This window comes from Dipteris shenzhenensis, chromosome 22 (assembly GCF_047967505.1).
Source record: "Dipteris shenzhenensis isolate YYH24624 ecotype China chromosome 22, Dip_SZ_1.0, whole genome shotgun sequence".
NCBI classification, from domain to species: Eukaryota; Viridiplantae; Streptophyta; class Polypodiopsida; order Gleicheniales; family Dipteridaceae; genus Dipteris; species Dipteris shenzhenensis.
Genome location: NC_141617.1, coordinates 16,525,453 through 16,543,127, shown reverse-complemented (window position 1 = coordinate 16,543,127; position 17,675 = coordinate 16,525,453). Strand labels below are relative to the sequence as shown.

Genomic DNA, 17,675 nt, shown 5'->3' with positions numbered 1-17,675 from the left:
TATCAGAGGATGGAGTGAATGTATGGAGGATGGATGAGTACCACATGCATTGAGGATTGCCATCGGATAGACGGGTCTCATCCAAGGAGAGCCATAGGCACACCTAGAGAGCAGCGGATCTACATGTTATGCACATTGGTAGAGGTGGAGACAATGGAGCATTTCCTATGCACTTGCCCCGTCTACTATGAGATCGGAGGACTGTACCATTGACTCTTGCAGGAGGCATGAAGGCAGCATGGATCAACAGGAAGAGATAGTGCGGAGCCGTGAATCCAAAGCCACAAAGACCACGCATGATGCAGAGATTGACCAGGGCACATACGATGGAGGTCTAACCCATCCGAACTACTCAGAGGGGACAGTCCGGGCCGAGATGTCACTCTTGATATGGCCCACTCGGAGACCAAGTCCCACACCACAATGACAGACAAGTCGACGGATATAAATACAAGACATCTCTCATGGGAGAGCCACCGTGGCGCTTGGATATGTATTTTGAGCACGAGTTTTGAGTGTTTGAGTTTCTTTTGAGTTTATTAGCTTAGCACTCAGCAAGGGCCTTAGTGAGCCCTTTGCCTAAGCCCATAGTGGCTTGTATGAATTAACTTTTCTATTGTACTTTGTCTCCTAGGCCCGCGAGGCCACCCAAAGACGTTAATACAACTCTCTCTCTCTCTCTCTCTCTCTCTCTCTCTCTCTCTCTATATATATATATATATATATATATACACCACCCTTTTTTTTGCAATCCTTGAGGTTTGTGGGTATGCATACATCAGTTTGGAACCACAATTGACACTAGTTCTTCCACTTCAAATGGTCTGATATAGCTTGTTATTACAAAGTACCCTCTACAAGTTGGAAAGCTATTTAAGTTTGATGAGAAACTCATAGATACTCCAAAGACAGCTTGCTATTACAAGACACCGTCTACAATTTGGACTTGATTTTGAAGGTTTAAAGACAAGCTCATGTATCCTCAGAAGTTAATGAAAATCTCCGCCTGCATAGTTGGACGCCAAAAATTAGAGCAATGTGTCAAGAAAATACATCTGTACTTGGAACACCGATCTTACAATTAGCATGACATAGACTAAAGTGGTGCAACTTTTCACCCTTACAATAATTGAGACAGGTAGACAAGAATTGGAAAGAAACTGTCTCTTATCACACATGTACATGTGCAGGCACAGATAGACTGGATTGTGTGGCAAATTGTAAGTATATAGAAATCCAAGGCCATCCATAAACTGTTCTTCACTGTAAGTATATTGATAAATTAACTTAGAAGGATTTGATACCTCAAACTTTGGTGGACAGCAGACTGCAGCTGAAGATTACAAGATCATCAACAAACCATGAACTTGAATGGACAAGACAAGTGAGCTGCATCACAAGGCATGATCAGGTTTGCCATCTCTTAAAATTACTGATGATGCTGTGTATGATGCAAGCAGCCTTTTAAAGTCTTCTCCTGGATTCAGAACCCCACTACACATTTGAAACTTTAAGAACCAAAAAGAGCTTGTTGCCATGTGAAATTGCAAAGCCTAAGGAGGTCATATTCATACTTTCTACACTAAATCTGCAGATTCTTTAATATATTACTTTGGCAAACACATTGAGGATCTCTGTTTCACATTTCTTAAACTTCCTCCCAAAAAAGAGAGAAGAAGAATCACAATCTACCTCCATTATTAGAAGTCTCCAGTTCTGTATTCAACGGGTCCATCACTTTTTTATAGAATTACTGTTTACTTATCTTAAGACAGTCTACAACAGACACAAGGGTGAGTTCAATGAGGAATGTCGCTTTACTGAGAAAGCAAAAGCACAACAGCAGATCTAATAGAACACTCTATTTGAGCTTGAGGATTACAAGACATCTGGAATATTACTGTGTTGCTAATATTGGGGATTCAGATGTTTGAATACCAAAGGGCTCTGCCTTTTCATTCCCTTTTAAACAATCAAGATTTAAAGAAACCGTTTTTTCGATTATATCTCTGCCTTGCTGATTAAATGTTTGTGATAATGAACAACCGCAGTCTCTGCATTTGGCTTGTGTGAAAGGAGTTGATTCCATAGCAGATAAACTGTCTGTGAAATCATCACCAGTTTGCTGGCCACAACTGCAGCATATCAATGATATCCCCTTTTTTGAATCTGCAGAGTTATCTATCTGCTTCATCTCGTCTTGTTTGTCATATGAAGCACTCAAACTGATATCTTTCTGACCATGCATAGTCTCCTTACTGTGCTTTACCCTCTCATCATCCAACCTCTTCTTGACCTTGAGTACATCTCTTCTAGGGAAAGAAGCAGGACTCTCTTTTTCTGATATTGCATTGACCAGTATCCTGTTCAATAAAAGCATGCACACACATAGTTAAGATTTCTAGCATTGAGGAAATCTCAGACATAAAGCTAAATACAATGAGACTGTTAGCAGACAATGCAGCATTACTCAACATTTGCTTTGAAACTTAGTTACAGTTGGTTTTTTTAAATGTATGGTGAATGGATGTATTTCTTTGTAGAGGAAGTTGACAAATATTTCTTGCTGTTCCCATCAAACAAGCAGGGACAGCAGGCTATAAAATAGTGCCAAAATTTTCCTCCTCATCTCTCCACACCCTTATGTTGGTGCTGCTCTCCTGTTCAGACGGTATTGAGGAGAGTCCATGTCTCTTAGACATTGCGCCTTGCCTCCTTTTTTCTTCCTCTCTTCACCCCTCTCTGTTATTTTGGGCAATCTCAGAATTATCAGCTAGATAGGCTGTGCCACCGTCTCAGCAAGCTTGATAGTTTGAGCTCCTCTTGCAACTTTTGAGCTCACTATTTGCTTCTCTCTGCTTCGTTTTGATGAAAAAAACCTCTATTAAGTATGAAAGAAACAGAGGAGAGAAGAAATTCTCAAGGCATAGATACATCATACAGAGCATGAAAAACATATGGTAATATACCACTCTAGAGTTTGAGCAAATGGAAAACTCGATAAGAACCAGGACTGTGGCTGGAAATACCAAATTCTGGGGGCTTGTTTTAAATCATAAACTGCCTTCTTCCATTTGCATACCATTTGCTTCTACCTCATAGCTATTGCATGTAGACCTCTTCTTGAAGACCTTTGTTAAGAAGAGCTGACTCTAATGAACATACAAGTTTAAAGTGTATGTAACTAACAATAGTAATATGGTCATCTTTATTCTACTGGATAGTGCAAAGTTTCCTCAAAATCAACTCGTTCTTGTTGAGAGTTACCTTTTGCAACAACCTTGCTTTGCATCTTTCAGATGTGCCGTCTATCTTATGACCTTTTAAACCCATCTGCAACCAATAGTGTTGTGTCTGGGACGTGGTTCTATACGTCCCCACCACCGGAAAACTTGATCTTGCAAACAATGCAAGCCCGCATCCCTGTCATGTCCATGTGTTGGATATTGCAAAAGATAAATGTCTCTACCATCATCCTGACTTCCACCAATGCTGCACAAGTATATAAAACCATGGCATCCAAAAAGTCTTCTTTCTGGTTGCCACATACAAATTTCAGACTTCCGGGGCGTCTAGGTTTCTTAGTAATTGGAGCCATTTTCGTACTCTTTTGCCTTGATTTTTCAACCCACCAGGGTTCAAGGTTTGTAAGTTAATGCAAGCTGATCCGCCTGTTTCTTTTGAGGAGAACTTGATGTTCCCTCAGTTGACTTGACATCTCAGGTCGTTGCTGACCTAGAGTAACATCCAATGTTGTCTATTCCCCATACATCTCCTTAATTGCTTTCCATATTTATTTACATATTGTTCCAACTCTTTTTTTGGGTTATCTTTGGCATGCATTTCATCTATTGGATCATGACCTTGACATGTGCTGTCCTTTGGCATTTCTTCAAAGATTACATAGCTACTGCTTTGGTTCTTGGATCCCAAGTTGTATGAATTTTTCTCATCTCTATATCCTATGAATATACATTTCTTACCCTTAAACGAAAACTGGCCTTTCTTGTGGATATAGGCTTGACTGTTGGATACGTGTCTTCTGGTGTCATACCTTTGAGTGCACGTGTTTGTGAGCAGTTAATTCTCTGCCATTGTCCCCTCCCCGAGCATTTCAACTCTCTCCCACTTCCAGCTTCTGCCATTTCTTTGAAAGCTTTGATATTTCAAAAGTATTGGAATTTTTCTACATTAAAAAAATAAATACTTTCCTAGCGAAATCATCAATGAAAGAAGGTAGATAGTAGTGATCAATATCTGAATCTGAAATGTCTAAAAGAAGAAACAACCTACACTTCAAGCTTACATCCTTGCTTTGTAGAGGAAAACATGAGCTAGAGCAGCAGAATTATCATGTCAACGGAAAATTTGTAATCCCCTTGTTGTCATCTGCTTCACTTATTTTTTTGGGTTGAATCACTTCTTGGTGGCTGAGTGTGTCCCAAAAGAGACACTACTAACCCAAAGTCCTCCAGGATATGCTCCTTAGATATTAAGTTTCAAATTGCGAACGTGAGTCCGTGAGGATTAGGAGCTAGCACTTGTCGGTCAGTTCGGAGGATGAGGTGCTCACATTGTTCTACATCCATAGGGGATCACAGGTCCAAGAGCGGATGGTGGAAGCCCATAAAAATGCTCCCATCAAAAATTCCTCGTCTTCAAATCATGGTGGTCCTGAGTACATTCTGTCCCAACAGTGCTCTCCCCTTCATGCAGTGCAAGATGATGCCAAATCTAATAGTAAGAGCCTTTCCATCAACCATGCTTGGACAACCCTACTCCTGGATATTTCCCCCTGAAGAACTTCCTTCATCAGGGTCTCATTTAAAGATTTCATTGCTGGCCCTTGACCTCCGGTAACAGTGCGCAATGTCTACCAGGATCAAGTTCTACTTCTCGGGAGGAAGCTAAATGCCAGGGCGTGAGAGATTTGAGAGCTAGCTTGGTTAGGATCTGACGCCTCTTGGAGAGATATCAAGATCCCCCTACCTTCCCCTCAGTCAGCCCATGCTACAGGATGAAATGTTACGATCAAGAGTAAATGATCTCAGTTTGAATTCCACACAGCAGACTTTCTGAATCAAGAAGGTTAACTCATGTTGCAGGGAGCAGGCGGAAGCATCGCCATTTATATCAAACAAAAAGAAATCTTAGTACTCCATCATTCTTATGATGAGTAAAGGCCTTTCATTTAGACCCTGTAAGAACTTTAGCTATGTCTTGAAGCAGTAGCCTCAGTCACTCCTCCATGCCGAGTGTTCATGTAAAAGAAAGGCTTGCCAAAAGCGTACCTTCCAACTTCAAATCCCACACATGGTAAGAATATTACCTCTAGCTATAGATTGACCCTTGCAGCCTACGTGCTGCTATTGCCACTTGACAGTGAATGTCCTTTGTGTAGGGTGTGGCTATGCCACTGTTAAATTTTTGGTTTGAGTCTCTGTTCTCTCTATCTTTAGGCAGATAATTTGGCAAAGGAAAGAAATCGACAAGAAGTTTAGTATTAAAAACTGTTGGGTTACCAAAGGACAAATTCCAACTACAAAAATAAATAACCTGAAATAATATCACCCCTTTTGGAGGAAGTGTACATAACATGAAATATAATCACCTTTTTGGGCTTCTTTCCAGCATATCCATATTTTCTCTCACAGGTTCATCGATAGAATTTGATCTTTCAGAAGCTCGCTTCTTGGTGTCACCTTTAAAGACATGAAGGACCTCATTGTCACTTTTGATCACTATGTCTCCTTCTAGAGGTGTGTAAACATATTGACCCTTTAAAGCCTCTGAATGCACGACATTCCTTGTCAGATGCTGACAGACACTGGGTTCTTGAAAGTCAAGTTGCCCTTGCACATGGTTCAAATTCACTTTCGAACATCCTGTGAATGCCACAAATTCTAGTTTACAACTAGGTGACTCTTTGTCTGTCGTACTGTTGACATGTTCAACTTTTTTATAGTATATCCCCTCTCCCCAGTTGGTAGGCATTCTCTTCAGTCCCAAGCTACTTGATACCACATTTTGTTCTTCTCCTATCTGGTAAATAAAATACTCGCTCTTTTCTTTCTTCTTGGCAATATCTGTGCTTTCAGGATTAAGAATATTTTGACATAGCCCATTGGCTGACTTGCTTGGCAGTCTCTCCTCAGATGCAGATGATGAGTGGTTACGCACATCAGGAGCAATGTCACATTTGTCAGGAGAGCCACCCACAAATAATGCTCCAGCTTGAAGTTCCTTGCTTGATCTGGTAGACAGATCTGGAAACCACCCTTGGTAAGAGAGAATATTATTTGGTAATGGCAACTCCCTGTGGCCTGCATGTGAAGAAAGTTGCATGCCATCCCTTCCTGCTTGTGACGAAATTTGCATGCCATCCCCTCCTGTAGGTGCGCATATGGAATGAATACTCTGTGACTCTGGAGACATCACATCTCTATCCTCATTCGCAGTGGTTTCAGTTGTGTGTTGGACTTTGGAAGATCCATCAGTTTCATTGTTAACTTGATTATCACTCTGACTAGGTACATCAGACATCAGTAACATGGGGCCAGGTTTTCTGCTCAAATAACCAAGAAACTGCCTGATCGAACTGCACACAAGACAAACACTGATTTGTGTCATACATACATGCCTGACTCTGCACACGCAGCCAGAAATATGAAGTAACTGAATAAAATCTGCCACACGCAATGTCTTGGTCAGGATCATTATGATACAAATAGCCAGAAACAACTCCTGAATCAAAAGAAACCTGAGGTCCTTGACCCTTCCAGTACTGCAAATAAGATTGATTCGCCTTGCAAGCTCTTTCTCAACTTCCACCCTGAATCAAATGCCAAATTTCAACAAGTTGAGGATAGAAACCAAATTTCCCAAAACACACATACAAAAGTCAATACCACACACTTACAAAAGGAGCTTGTTGGTAGCAAGCCTGTCTATGCCTTCCATGTGTAATTCCTACATCCTCAACAAGTTGGAAGCAAATGTATTAGAAAAAGTGACAAGCTGCAGAAGACAGAACCGAGCATAGAAGTGTAATTTCTCATGACTTGAATAGCAAATTTGTATGATTAAGATAACAAAACATTGAATATTGGTATATAATACACTACACATACTGTTAACTTGATGTTGATGAAGCCTGGAATCTCCCAACTAGACATGGTTCTATTTTCTCAAGATGAGGAAACCACTCCTTATGTGTGAAGTCAAATGACTGAGGCTCTTGGGGCAATGATCCATGACTCATCCGCTTGACCAAACTTATTCGGCTTAGAGATAGCTAAGGCTTCCTGAATCCTTAGCATTATCAGTCTGGCGCGTTGCTACATTTGCGGAGTCTTACCAGTAGGTTTAGACCCCCATTTTGCTATATCATTCTTCTTGGTGCCAATATGCTCATGATGATCTTTGTTATCATGATGATATTAGAAGTAAGGTTTTAAATCGGACTTGACGTGTCCAGAGATCCTAGTGCTACAATGGCTTGGGAGATCTTGGTTCTTTTAACTCTTTGAAGAAGGGCTTGATATTGATCTTGATACCAATGCAGAGCTTTACTTTGCATGCTTGCTGTAAGAGGACTCATGCCCAGTCAAGAGCCGTAGATGGATTTTTTCTTAGGTGCATCAAATCTGAGAAAATCAAGCAAACAAGGCCAAGTGCATCTTGTTTTGACAACTTCTTGCCATCCCTTCTTCTCAATACAGGCTTGCACATGCATCAGTGGATACTTGTCGGGAGATTGTAGTGGGCATCACTGCCTGGCATGTTTGGAGATCTAGATGTACAAGCGTTATTAATGGCACCCAGGTCCATCCAGCTCATGTATTGGCTGGTATTGGACAGATATTGTACCCTCTGGTGGCTATTTGGTCTAAGATGCAAGGTTCTTCTAGGTTTGTTTAGACTAGGATGATGATTTTTCTCAAAGAGTGGAGAGGCTGTCCTTTCTTTTCTTGGCATTTCTAGAAACAATCCTAGTTCTTATCTAGTTTTATATTTGTTCAGAATCTTTGAGTGGTATTTTAACATGTGTTTCTCATGCTTTGCATGATGTACCTTTGCCTTGAGTTTTTTTCTCAATTGTTTCTTTCATATTTAAGAGGAATCTATTTTATGGAAAAAAAAAGAGTAGTTGTGTGTCCATCCAAGATAGGAATGGCTCATGAAGAGAAGATACAACCCAATTGTTCCTTCGTAATATATTTAATGTTACTAGACCTTCATCTACTAATAACAAAGATGTCAAACCATCTGAACCTAGGCACTCATCCTTATGAAGGGCAGATAAAGCAAGTCCTGAATTCCAAGTTGGTGAAAGGTACATCAGGAGAGATCCTTACATCATGGTTCACCAACGATGGGACTATCTACCAGTCCCTCAAACGGGCACTATATCTTTGTCAGTCGTGTCTACAGTGAGGCAAACCTAAAGCAATATGCATGATAGTGTTTGCGTCTAACTACAAGATCCCATCAGAGACAACCAGCTTGAGAAACACTTTCTCTGCATGTCTAGGAACAAGAGTAGAGAAAAAGTGTTTATTGACCCTTACCTCCATTTAGACACAAAAAAACTCCCGTGCACGATATGAAATCTAATCTCTACTCCCCAAGGGAGTCTAGTGGTAAGCCTTTTGCGGCAACAAAGGCATTTGTGGACCTAGGCATCTGAAGGTCTTTTTTGTTTCTCCCTTTGTAGGCTACCAACTACTAACAAATTGCAAGCTCTTGCCTAAAGATATCCTGTCCCTTGGTCCTGACAATGAGGTGATAAAAACCACAAATTTAAAAAATAGTTTCAGCCAAAGTAGCAAGAGAGCACCATTAAAAATATCTAGAGTCATACTGACAAATTGAGCATGTTGTGAAGCTTAAAAATGGAAATGATATATGAATCCAATCATCCACATGAAATCTATCAATCTCTGCATGGATGGGACTTAAGTGTCTCCTATTTGACCAATGAAATAGGAACAACCGTGGCAAGGCATGAAAAGCATCATCAACCAAACAATCTCTATCTCTGAACTGAAAAATGAACCCATCCCAGGAAGTTCTCTGAAGAGAGTGAATTCCACATTCCCTTCCCCATCTTTTGTCTACAGGCAACTCGATCATTTTGAAGTCACCTCCCCTTACCCAAGATTTAGCAAATCATGACCCAAGAAAGCAGCTCCTTCAATAAAAGAACTCTTCCACCTCTATTATTTGGAGGACAGAGGTTGAGGAAGCAGATCTTAGATCCATCTATCAATAAAATAACCCACTGAGCCCTAGATAAAATGACGATACCATGGGTATCTACAAGGGGGAGAATGGTGGCTGAAACCCCCCTCCCCTCCTGCCAAGTACAGCAAACCATATAGCTTATACTAAAATCCAATTTATGCTCTTGAAGGAAAAGAAAATCAATGGGTCCCCCTGAGACATGTAACTGATTACGAAGCATCGTCTTTGGTGGTGATGAGGAACACCACCGAGACTCTGAATGTTCTAACAAACCTCATTGGCGAGAGGAAGAAGCTTGGAAATCCTTCCCAGAATTAGTGAAGGAAGCATCTTCCCTCCCTGAATGTCTCTTGGCATAAGTGAGGGGCAGGAAGTCCACTGAAGAAAGGATGATACCATGCTGTCTTGTGCCATTGGCAGTCAATGCCCTCTTGAAATGAGCTGAAGTATCAATAAGAGTGGAATGCACAACCTCCAAAAAGTCTCCACAATCAGCCAGAGGAGTAAAAGCATTGCTCGACATGAGCTGAAAGGGAGCTTGAGTTCTCAAAATCCCGGCCTCTACAAGGGCAGCAGCAAAGAAGAAAATGAGGCCTCCAGTTGTTTGAGGATCTGACAATATGAGTGCTGCCTGAACTAGATCCTCCATGTTTTGGAAAAACATGCTAAGCTAATGAAGAGAGATTGACACTAGGTCTGAGAAGGCAAAAGATGGCATGGGAAGGGGATTCCAGATCTAAGGGAGCAGGAACAAAAACCCTGCCGTCTCTGACTACCCTCCATCTCTCACGAGGAGGACCAGGTGCCAAAGAAGAATTCTATTGAGAGGGAGGAGCATTCTTTCTTTTCTTCTTGGGCCTCTTTCTCTTCTTTTGGGCAATCCTAAAAAAAATGCCTAAACATTCTGCAAATGCGGCATTGACCCTGGCAACCAATTATCTCGATCCTCCGTTGAAATAGGCCATCTGGTATTTGAAGCATGATGTGATCATCCAAGATATTAGGGTCAGAGACAAAACTCCATCAAGTCTGATTGCCTCTACCACTGAAGAAGGCGAACCAGGGAGAGAGGAAACCTCTGTGACTACTCCAAATGAAGCTCAATGTTGGGGAGGAGCCAACGATAAACCTAAGGCATGAAACCTTGATGAACAAAGTGGTGATCTCACTTTATCCTCCTCTACTGAGTCAAAAACCAAGGTATAAAGAGAAAGGAAGACCAAAGCAGAACTTTACTTCTCAATGTCAACATGATAAAAAAATATCATCATGAACAGAATGACACAAAGAAGAAAGGACCTTGCTTTTACGGTGGAAATCCTGGAGACTTTGCTTTCGAGTGTCCGAAGAAAACGGCAGATTTAGCTATTTCAAAACCAAAAAAGTCGAGGCAAGCTGATAGTCATGGATCATTGACTCCGGAGCCTCTAGTCACTTCACTCCGCATGAGGAGTGGTTCTCTCACTTCAAGAAAAAAGATAGTAACCATGTAGAACTAGAAGACTCCACACTACATCAAATCAAGGGTACTGGGAACATACCAATGCAAATGCCAAATAATGATATATGGGACATACATTACATTTTGTATGTTGTAGGTCTAAAGAAAAACCTTCTATCTATTAGTGCCATTACTAAACAGAACAAAAAGGTGGACTTTGACGAAGGGGAATCTGTCATTCGAGACTTCAAAATCATAGCCAACAGAATTGAGGAAGGTCTTTATAAGCCAACACCATCTGTACATGCCCTTAAGGCATACATCTCAGAAAGAAAGAAATCATCTGGCATGAAAAATTTGGCCATTTGAACATGCAAAGCCCAGTCCTCATGAATAGGAAAGGCATTGTGAATGGCTTGCCTCATCTTTGTCAAGAGAAGATGGTGTGCAAAGCATGTATCATGGGTAGCACAGCCATGAAAGGTATCCAAAAAAAGGTTCAGTCTTAGATGTCAAATCAATAGGAGGTAAGGTTTACTTCCTGACATTCATAGACGACTATTCTAGGAAGAAATGGGTGTACTTCTTAAAGAAGAAGTATGAGACCTTAAGTACTTTAAGGAATTCCTTGCCATGGTTGAAAACCAAACTGACAAGAGTGTCAAGGCTCTCAAATCATATAATGGGTGAGAACATAAGTCAACAGAATTTATCAGATTATGTAAAGGGAAGGGCCCTCTACTCCTCATCCACTCCAACAAAATGGTGTTATTGAGAACATTAATAGTTCTCTACATGAGATAACCAGGACTATGTTAAAAGCACATAATATACCAAACCACTTCTGGGCTGAAGCAATAAATACAGCTACATACCTTCATAAACAGAGTGCTACAAAAGTGTACTAAAAAAACCCCATGAAGAGGCCTTTACAGTTGCAAAGCCTAGAGGCTAGAATAGATCATCTGACAATATTTGGCTGCACGGCTCATGCTCATATTCTTGATGCCAATGGAAGAAGAAATTGGTTAAAAGTATATTTGGGGGCTATAGTGATGATCACAAGGCCTACAAGATTTGGAATTTTGAAGCATGCAATATCATCACTAGTAGAGATGTAATCTTTGACGCAAGAGGAAGTGTTTATACTGCACAACAAGATACATCATTCTATCCTATCACTAAGCAAGTGGCAGAAAGAGAGATTGAACCATCTATTGCTAAAGAACCTTCATCAGATACTGGTGAGGTTGTCATGAACTGTATCAAGATGATTTATGAAACCATCAAAGGTTATGTATAGATGAATCATCAACTAGTGAAGAAGGACTCAAAAGATCTACAAGGGCCCGACAGGTACCCGATAGGCTCAATGTGAGTCACATTAATGACCACTACGGAAGATATAGCTGAGTCTAAGAGATATGATAATGCAAGGGATAATCCCAAGTGGCACGAAGCCATGAAAGAGGAGTCTGATAGTTTCATACAAAATAAAACTTGGGAGATTTACCACCAAGGAAGACTTCCATCAGTAATGAATGGGTCATTCGGACTAAAATGAAGAGTGATGGAAGTGTGGAAAAGTATAACGCCAAGCTATTTGCAAAGGGTTTGCCCAGAAAGAAGGCATTGACTATGACGAGACCTTTGCGCCAGTAATACTATCAGATTGATAGTAGCCCTTGCCTATCCTCTTTAGCATATGGACTTTAAAACCACTTTTGGTGATCTGAAAGAGGAGTTCTATATGGACCAGCCACGTGGATATGAGGTTAAAGGCGAAGAGAAAAAGGTCTTCAAACTGAAAAGCTTTGTATGGTTTGAAACAAGCATCTCGTGCTTGGTATTCAAATTTCGATCAACATTTCTATGAAAAGGAATTCAATAAGAGTTCATCAAATTATAATCCATATACAAAGCATGATAATATAGTTCTCATTGTCTTATCTATTGAGGACATAGTCATCATTGGTAATAATTAGGAACTAATGAAACAGGCCAAACAGGACCTAAACAAAGCCTGTGATATGAAGGATCTTGGCTATATGCATTACTATTTGGGAATCGAGGTCTAGAGGGACCAAGATAAAACGTTCATATCCCAAACAAAGTATACCAATGAAATTCTCAAATAATTTGAATGGATGATTGTAAGCTGATCAATACACCAATGAACCCAGGTAAGAAATTGTCAAAAGATCAACATAGCCTTGGAATATATGGCAACCTTATATAAGCAACTTGTAGGTAGCTTGATATATTTGACCACTACCAAACCGGACATAGCCTATCTAGTCAATGACGTATCTCAATATATGGCTGATCCGAAAGAAAGCCGTTGGAAGGCAGCCAAAAGAATTATCACATATGTCAAGGGAACCGTCACTCATGGGATTGACTACAAAGAAGCAATGATCTAAAACTGTCAGAGTGAATAGGCAAGATGCTCAGACGCTAGAAGGTCTACTTCTACATATTGCTTCAACATTGGATCTAGCCTGATGTTGTGGAGCAAAAAGAAGCAAAGTACTATTGCATTATCCTCCATGGAAGCCAAATATAGAGCATCCTGTAATGTAGACTGTGAGGCTATTTAGTTGACGAGGATCTTAAATGATATTGGAGTTATTTAAAAAAAAAGATTCAGCTTTGTTATTGATCGATAATCAAAGCTCTACTAAATTGGCTGCCAAGGATCTTGTGTTTCATGCTTGGACAAAGCACATTGAGGTGCAACATCACTTTATACGTGAAAAGATACTGAGCAATGAATTGTCCTTATCTATGCGTGATGGAGTTTATAATTTCAGCCTTATGAGTGACCATCATGAGATTGAAACTGCACTATGTTGTATTTTTAGAGGATGAATTTGGGCATGTTTTTGGACTCATACATCTATTGTCTGACAGAAGATGAGGTGGCTGGTATCCTAACCAAACCTCATGGTAGAATTAAGCAAGAGAATTTTTCCAGCCTGATGGGCATGAAGCTTAATCCATTATTCATGAAGGGGGAGAGTTGGAAACACTGATGATGAACTACAATGGACTTAATGCACTGAATTGCCCTTGGGATAGTTTTGGGTTAGGATTAATAAAAGGTTAAAAAAGAGCGGAAAGTGGACCTTAGGTCCTTGGAGAGGACATCAATGACATTATGTCATGGATAAGGGTTAGAGATTTTTAAGGTGCCACATGATGTGGTAAGCCCCTACATACATCCATCGTGGATGAAGGGGATGGTCGCTACATGGCGCCATTCTATTGGCCTTTCTCTTGCCACATCTCACACATACATACATTCACTCACCATTCCACTCACTCTAGGGCAGCCAATTAAATGCAAGTATTCCATGTACTGCATGAGTTTGGTGCATTCTAACTCAACACACTATGTCCGTGAGCCATATAGGATGGGGTTGAAGTCCTAGCTTTTGTGAGAAGCCTCCGAGAATCTTCTCCATCCTCACCTCCACACTCCTCAATTGGGGTTTGCTATTTTTGGGATAGTGCAGCCCACATGGTTGCCCTTCATGCACAAGGTGCTGCACACATACAATTCATATGGCTGCCCTCTCCTTTCTCAGCTCTTGGTATCTTTCTCCTTGTCCCCACATGGCAGCCCTTGCTATCCCATGCTCGTTGTAGGTGTCTTGCCTGTCCTCTCATTTGTGGCTCGCAAGGGCTGTGACACTCTTATCCCAACAAGGGGGACATTAATAAAGGGTGAAGCAAATTTCAAGTGTGTATTGGGGGGGCTCCCCTCCAATAGAGCCTTTCTAATTACTATATTGTTTGTTTAGTTCCTAATGGAGTCACCGTAATGCTCTCTAGCCTAGTGTAGGGTTTACATACGTTGTAGGAGGAGTTGTGAATTCAATCTCCAGTGGGTGGGTTGCTCTAAACTTTTGGAAGATTGATGTGTAGCCCTCTCCCTACATCAGAGCAAATTATCAAACCAAAAATAAATGGCCCTTAGCCATAGGTTAAAGATTAACCTATGCAAAAGCATAGGTTGATTGGCCATTGAAGCCAAAATAAAGTTACTTTTATACAATGTTGTATTTCTAAATTACCTGAAAAACATATAAAGGATTCTTTAGGATCTTGAATAGGTGCCAGGGTCATTCATAAAGATTGACTACCTTGGATTTCTTACAGTTGAACAGGTGATGGAGTTTCCATCTAGGAAAAGATTTGTTTGAGCATTATCACTTACTTTTTCCAATGGAATCCTAACGTCCTGTAAGCTTGATATTGATGCTAGGGTTCAGCAGGACCAGCAAGGAAGCTTGCTTGATAAACCAATTGATATCAAATTACAAAGTTATTCAAGGTTGTGAAGCACCAACCTCAACAAGAGAATAGTTTACATCAATGTAATGGTGTAGCTGTTTTCCAATTTCCTGCAAAAACCACAATCCATGCATTACAAAAACAGAAAACAAACATTTCAAGGGCCATAGAAAACAAGTTTCAAGTAGCCACACTATCATAAATGAACTGCCACAGGTGTATGCCAAAAAATTATAGAGATAAATATTCGAAGACAACAATAACCCTTGAAGCCTGATTGTACTATTGCTATACTATAATTTTTGCACACAGATCGTGCTATGACTCTGATGTGACGGTGGAGCTCCAATAAACCAACTTCCTCCTGATGTTCTCCAGGATTGGAGCAAACTAATAGGTGGTAGTGTCCATGCCTACCCAACAGCCCATGCATTTGATAGTAGTACCCTTCTCTATCCATATGTAGATGGCCCCTACACCTAGACCATATGGCCATCAAAGTGTGCACAATGCCAATCTATATGTTGGCCAACTCTGATCTGGGTGAACCTGCACCTTGTCAATCGTCTCTGTACATCTTGTTAGAATTATTATTATATTCTAGCAGTGACCAATGTAATGTAATAAGTAGGTTAGGGGCACTTTTCCCTCTTTAGAGGTTTTTTCCCCTAACCACAGTTAGTTCACTAACTACGGTTAGTGAAGGATAAGGTTTTGTCACTTAGATAAAATCTTTCCCTCTTGATATTTTTCCTCACTTCATCTATTGCAACGTTTGCAGGGGTTTCGGGATATGATGATAATGTAGTGTGGTTGCACCAGGGTGATCCAGAGCATGACATCCAGTGTGCGACGATGTTTTGTTACGGTATGGCATGTGCTCTTCATGGTTGTCCTGAGCCATATGTGCATGAAAGCATGAGTTTTTTTCGTTGAGGATGCCTTGTTTCCAGTGTGTCGGGATTGGCTTATATGTGGATAAGTCGTTAGGCAACTAGGTACTAAGCGCTTGTGATATGCATCAGTGTGCACAAAGTCTAAGTGTGGTGCATTAATTGCCTTGGTCTAGTTTGTGGGGAAGTTTTGGGAGTGGTAAAAAGGCAAAGGTGACGTGGCTAATTTTGAGAGAAGGAGGCCATGCATGCTACGTAAATGAGAAAAGAGGAGCCTCTGGATGAAGGACGAAGTCACGTACGTGGAGATGCACCTTGCGGGAGGATGCGAGAAGGAGATCGAGGGCTAGAGTATTTGGGGAGGGGACTGTTGCTTTGGGGAGCTCTAGGGTTCAGAGGTCGCTACTATATGAACGGGCTGGAGGCTGGGTGCTATGAGACGCAGCTGTGGCGTCGCTACTGTGTGGGCTAGGAGGATCTCAGACGACGAGGGTCATTTGTTCTGTAAGCTGGGGGTCGTGACTGCTCAGGCCAGGAGACAGATGAAAAGAGGATGAGCACGTGAACTAAGGACCGGGAAGGAGGAGTGGATTAAGTTCTCTAGAAGAGGCATCTCTACTATAGAAGGCTGGAGGCCTTTTGACTGAAGTAGTCGTCGTGTGTGAAGAGCAGAGCTCTGTGAGCAAAGGCACGCTGTGGAGTTGGGAGCTTTGGGACAGAGATAGATTCTCTATAGGAAGCTTGAAGTCCATGGCAACACGGGTGATACGTGAGCTCAAAGGCCACAGAGAGGAGTCCAAGTAATCGACCATGAAACATCTCTTGAGGGGACTAAAAGGACCTTCGCGCTGGGTACGTAATGATCAAGAAGCTATCTTAGTGTGGAGGCCATAATTCGACGATAAGAGCTCAATGAGCAAGAGGTAAACAGTGCGGGACTGTGGCTAGTGCGTGACGGGTTACAAGCGGTTAGTGCTTGCTGGTGGGAGCTTCTTGCACATGGAGGTTGACGGTGTCCTGTGAGGGAGTTTATTTTGGCTGGCTGGGGTGTCACTACTATGGAAGGTTTGGAGAACATTGGGTGGTGAAAGGCCATGACCTCCGTGAGGAGGAGAGGGACCTTTGGCTAGGCGGTTTCTTGATTGTAGCTGTAGAGACCTTGACTGTGGGAAGAACTATCTAAAAGGTTGGCCTGTTGGTTGAGGCGATAACAAGATGAAGGAAATGGTGATCTGCATTGATGGAGTTTTGCTATGCAATACGTATGTAAACTTGTGTGATTGTGAGGCAATAGCTCTGCATGGTGATGAGGTGTTTGAACAAATCCAGCTTCTGTATCAGTTCAAAGCACGACTGTGTGGTTGAAAGAAATATCGAGGTGGTGTGCTCTCCATAGTAGCTCCCGTGACTCTTCAATAGCATAGTGTGCAAGTTTGTGATTGTTTGCTCGAATAGGCTCAAATGCATCGTCTCTTCCAAGATTGTCAAAGCATGTTCTACAATTGCATGTGTTTGGTGGCTGGCTGTAGCGTATCTGATGCTCGTTGTTGAACAAGGGAAGAGGCCTTGGTTGAGGTAATAGGACTATGGACAGTAGAGTGGATAACGAATTTTGATGATTTAATAGAGGAGGCCGTAATGCAACAGAGCAAGGCGGATGGTGTCTTGCCTTTACATTGAGTTTATTGTAATTCTCTAAGGCAGTGGGATGCTGATAGAAGGTATCTGAGTCCTTATGGGCATGGTGTGTGAGTGGAAGGGAAACTGCAATTATGGATGATCATGTGAAGGAGATG

The 17,675-nt window shown here is 41.4% G+C and overlaps 1 protein-coding gene across 1 annotated transcript in view; it reads right to left on the bottom strand.

The window, feature by feature from the left end:
• Positions 1-1,698: 1,698 nt before the first annotated feature.
• LOC147887808 (uncharacterized) overlaps positions 1,699-17,675 on the bottom strand; it is a 58,672-nt gene continuing 42,695 nt past the window's right edge. The window contains exons 7-11 of the mRNA XM_087393675.1: positions 15,043-15,096; positions 6,920-6,969; positions 6,761-6,832; positions 5,612-6,646; positions 1,699-2,363 (exon numbers count right to left, since the gene is read on the bottom strand). Coding sequence (XP_087249801.1) covers positions 1,898-2,363; positions 5,612-6,646; positions 6,761-6,832; positions 6,920-6,969; positions 15,043-15,096 — 1,677 coding nt within the window. The 3' untranslated portion in view covers positions 1,699-1,897. The remainder of the gene's footprint in view (positions 2,364-5,611; positions 6,647-6,760; positions 6,833-6,919; positions 6,970-15,042; positions 15,097-17,675) is intronic.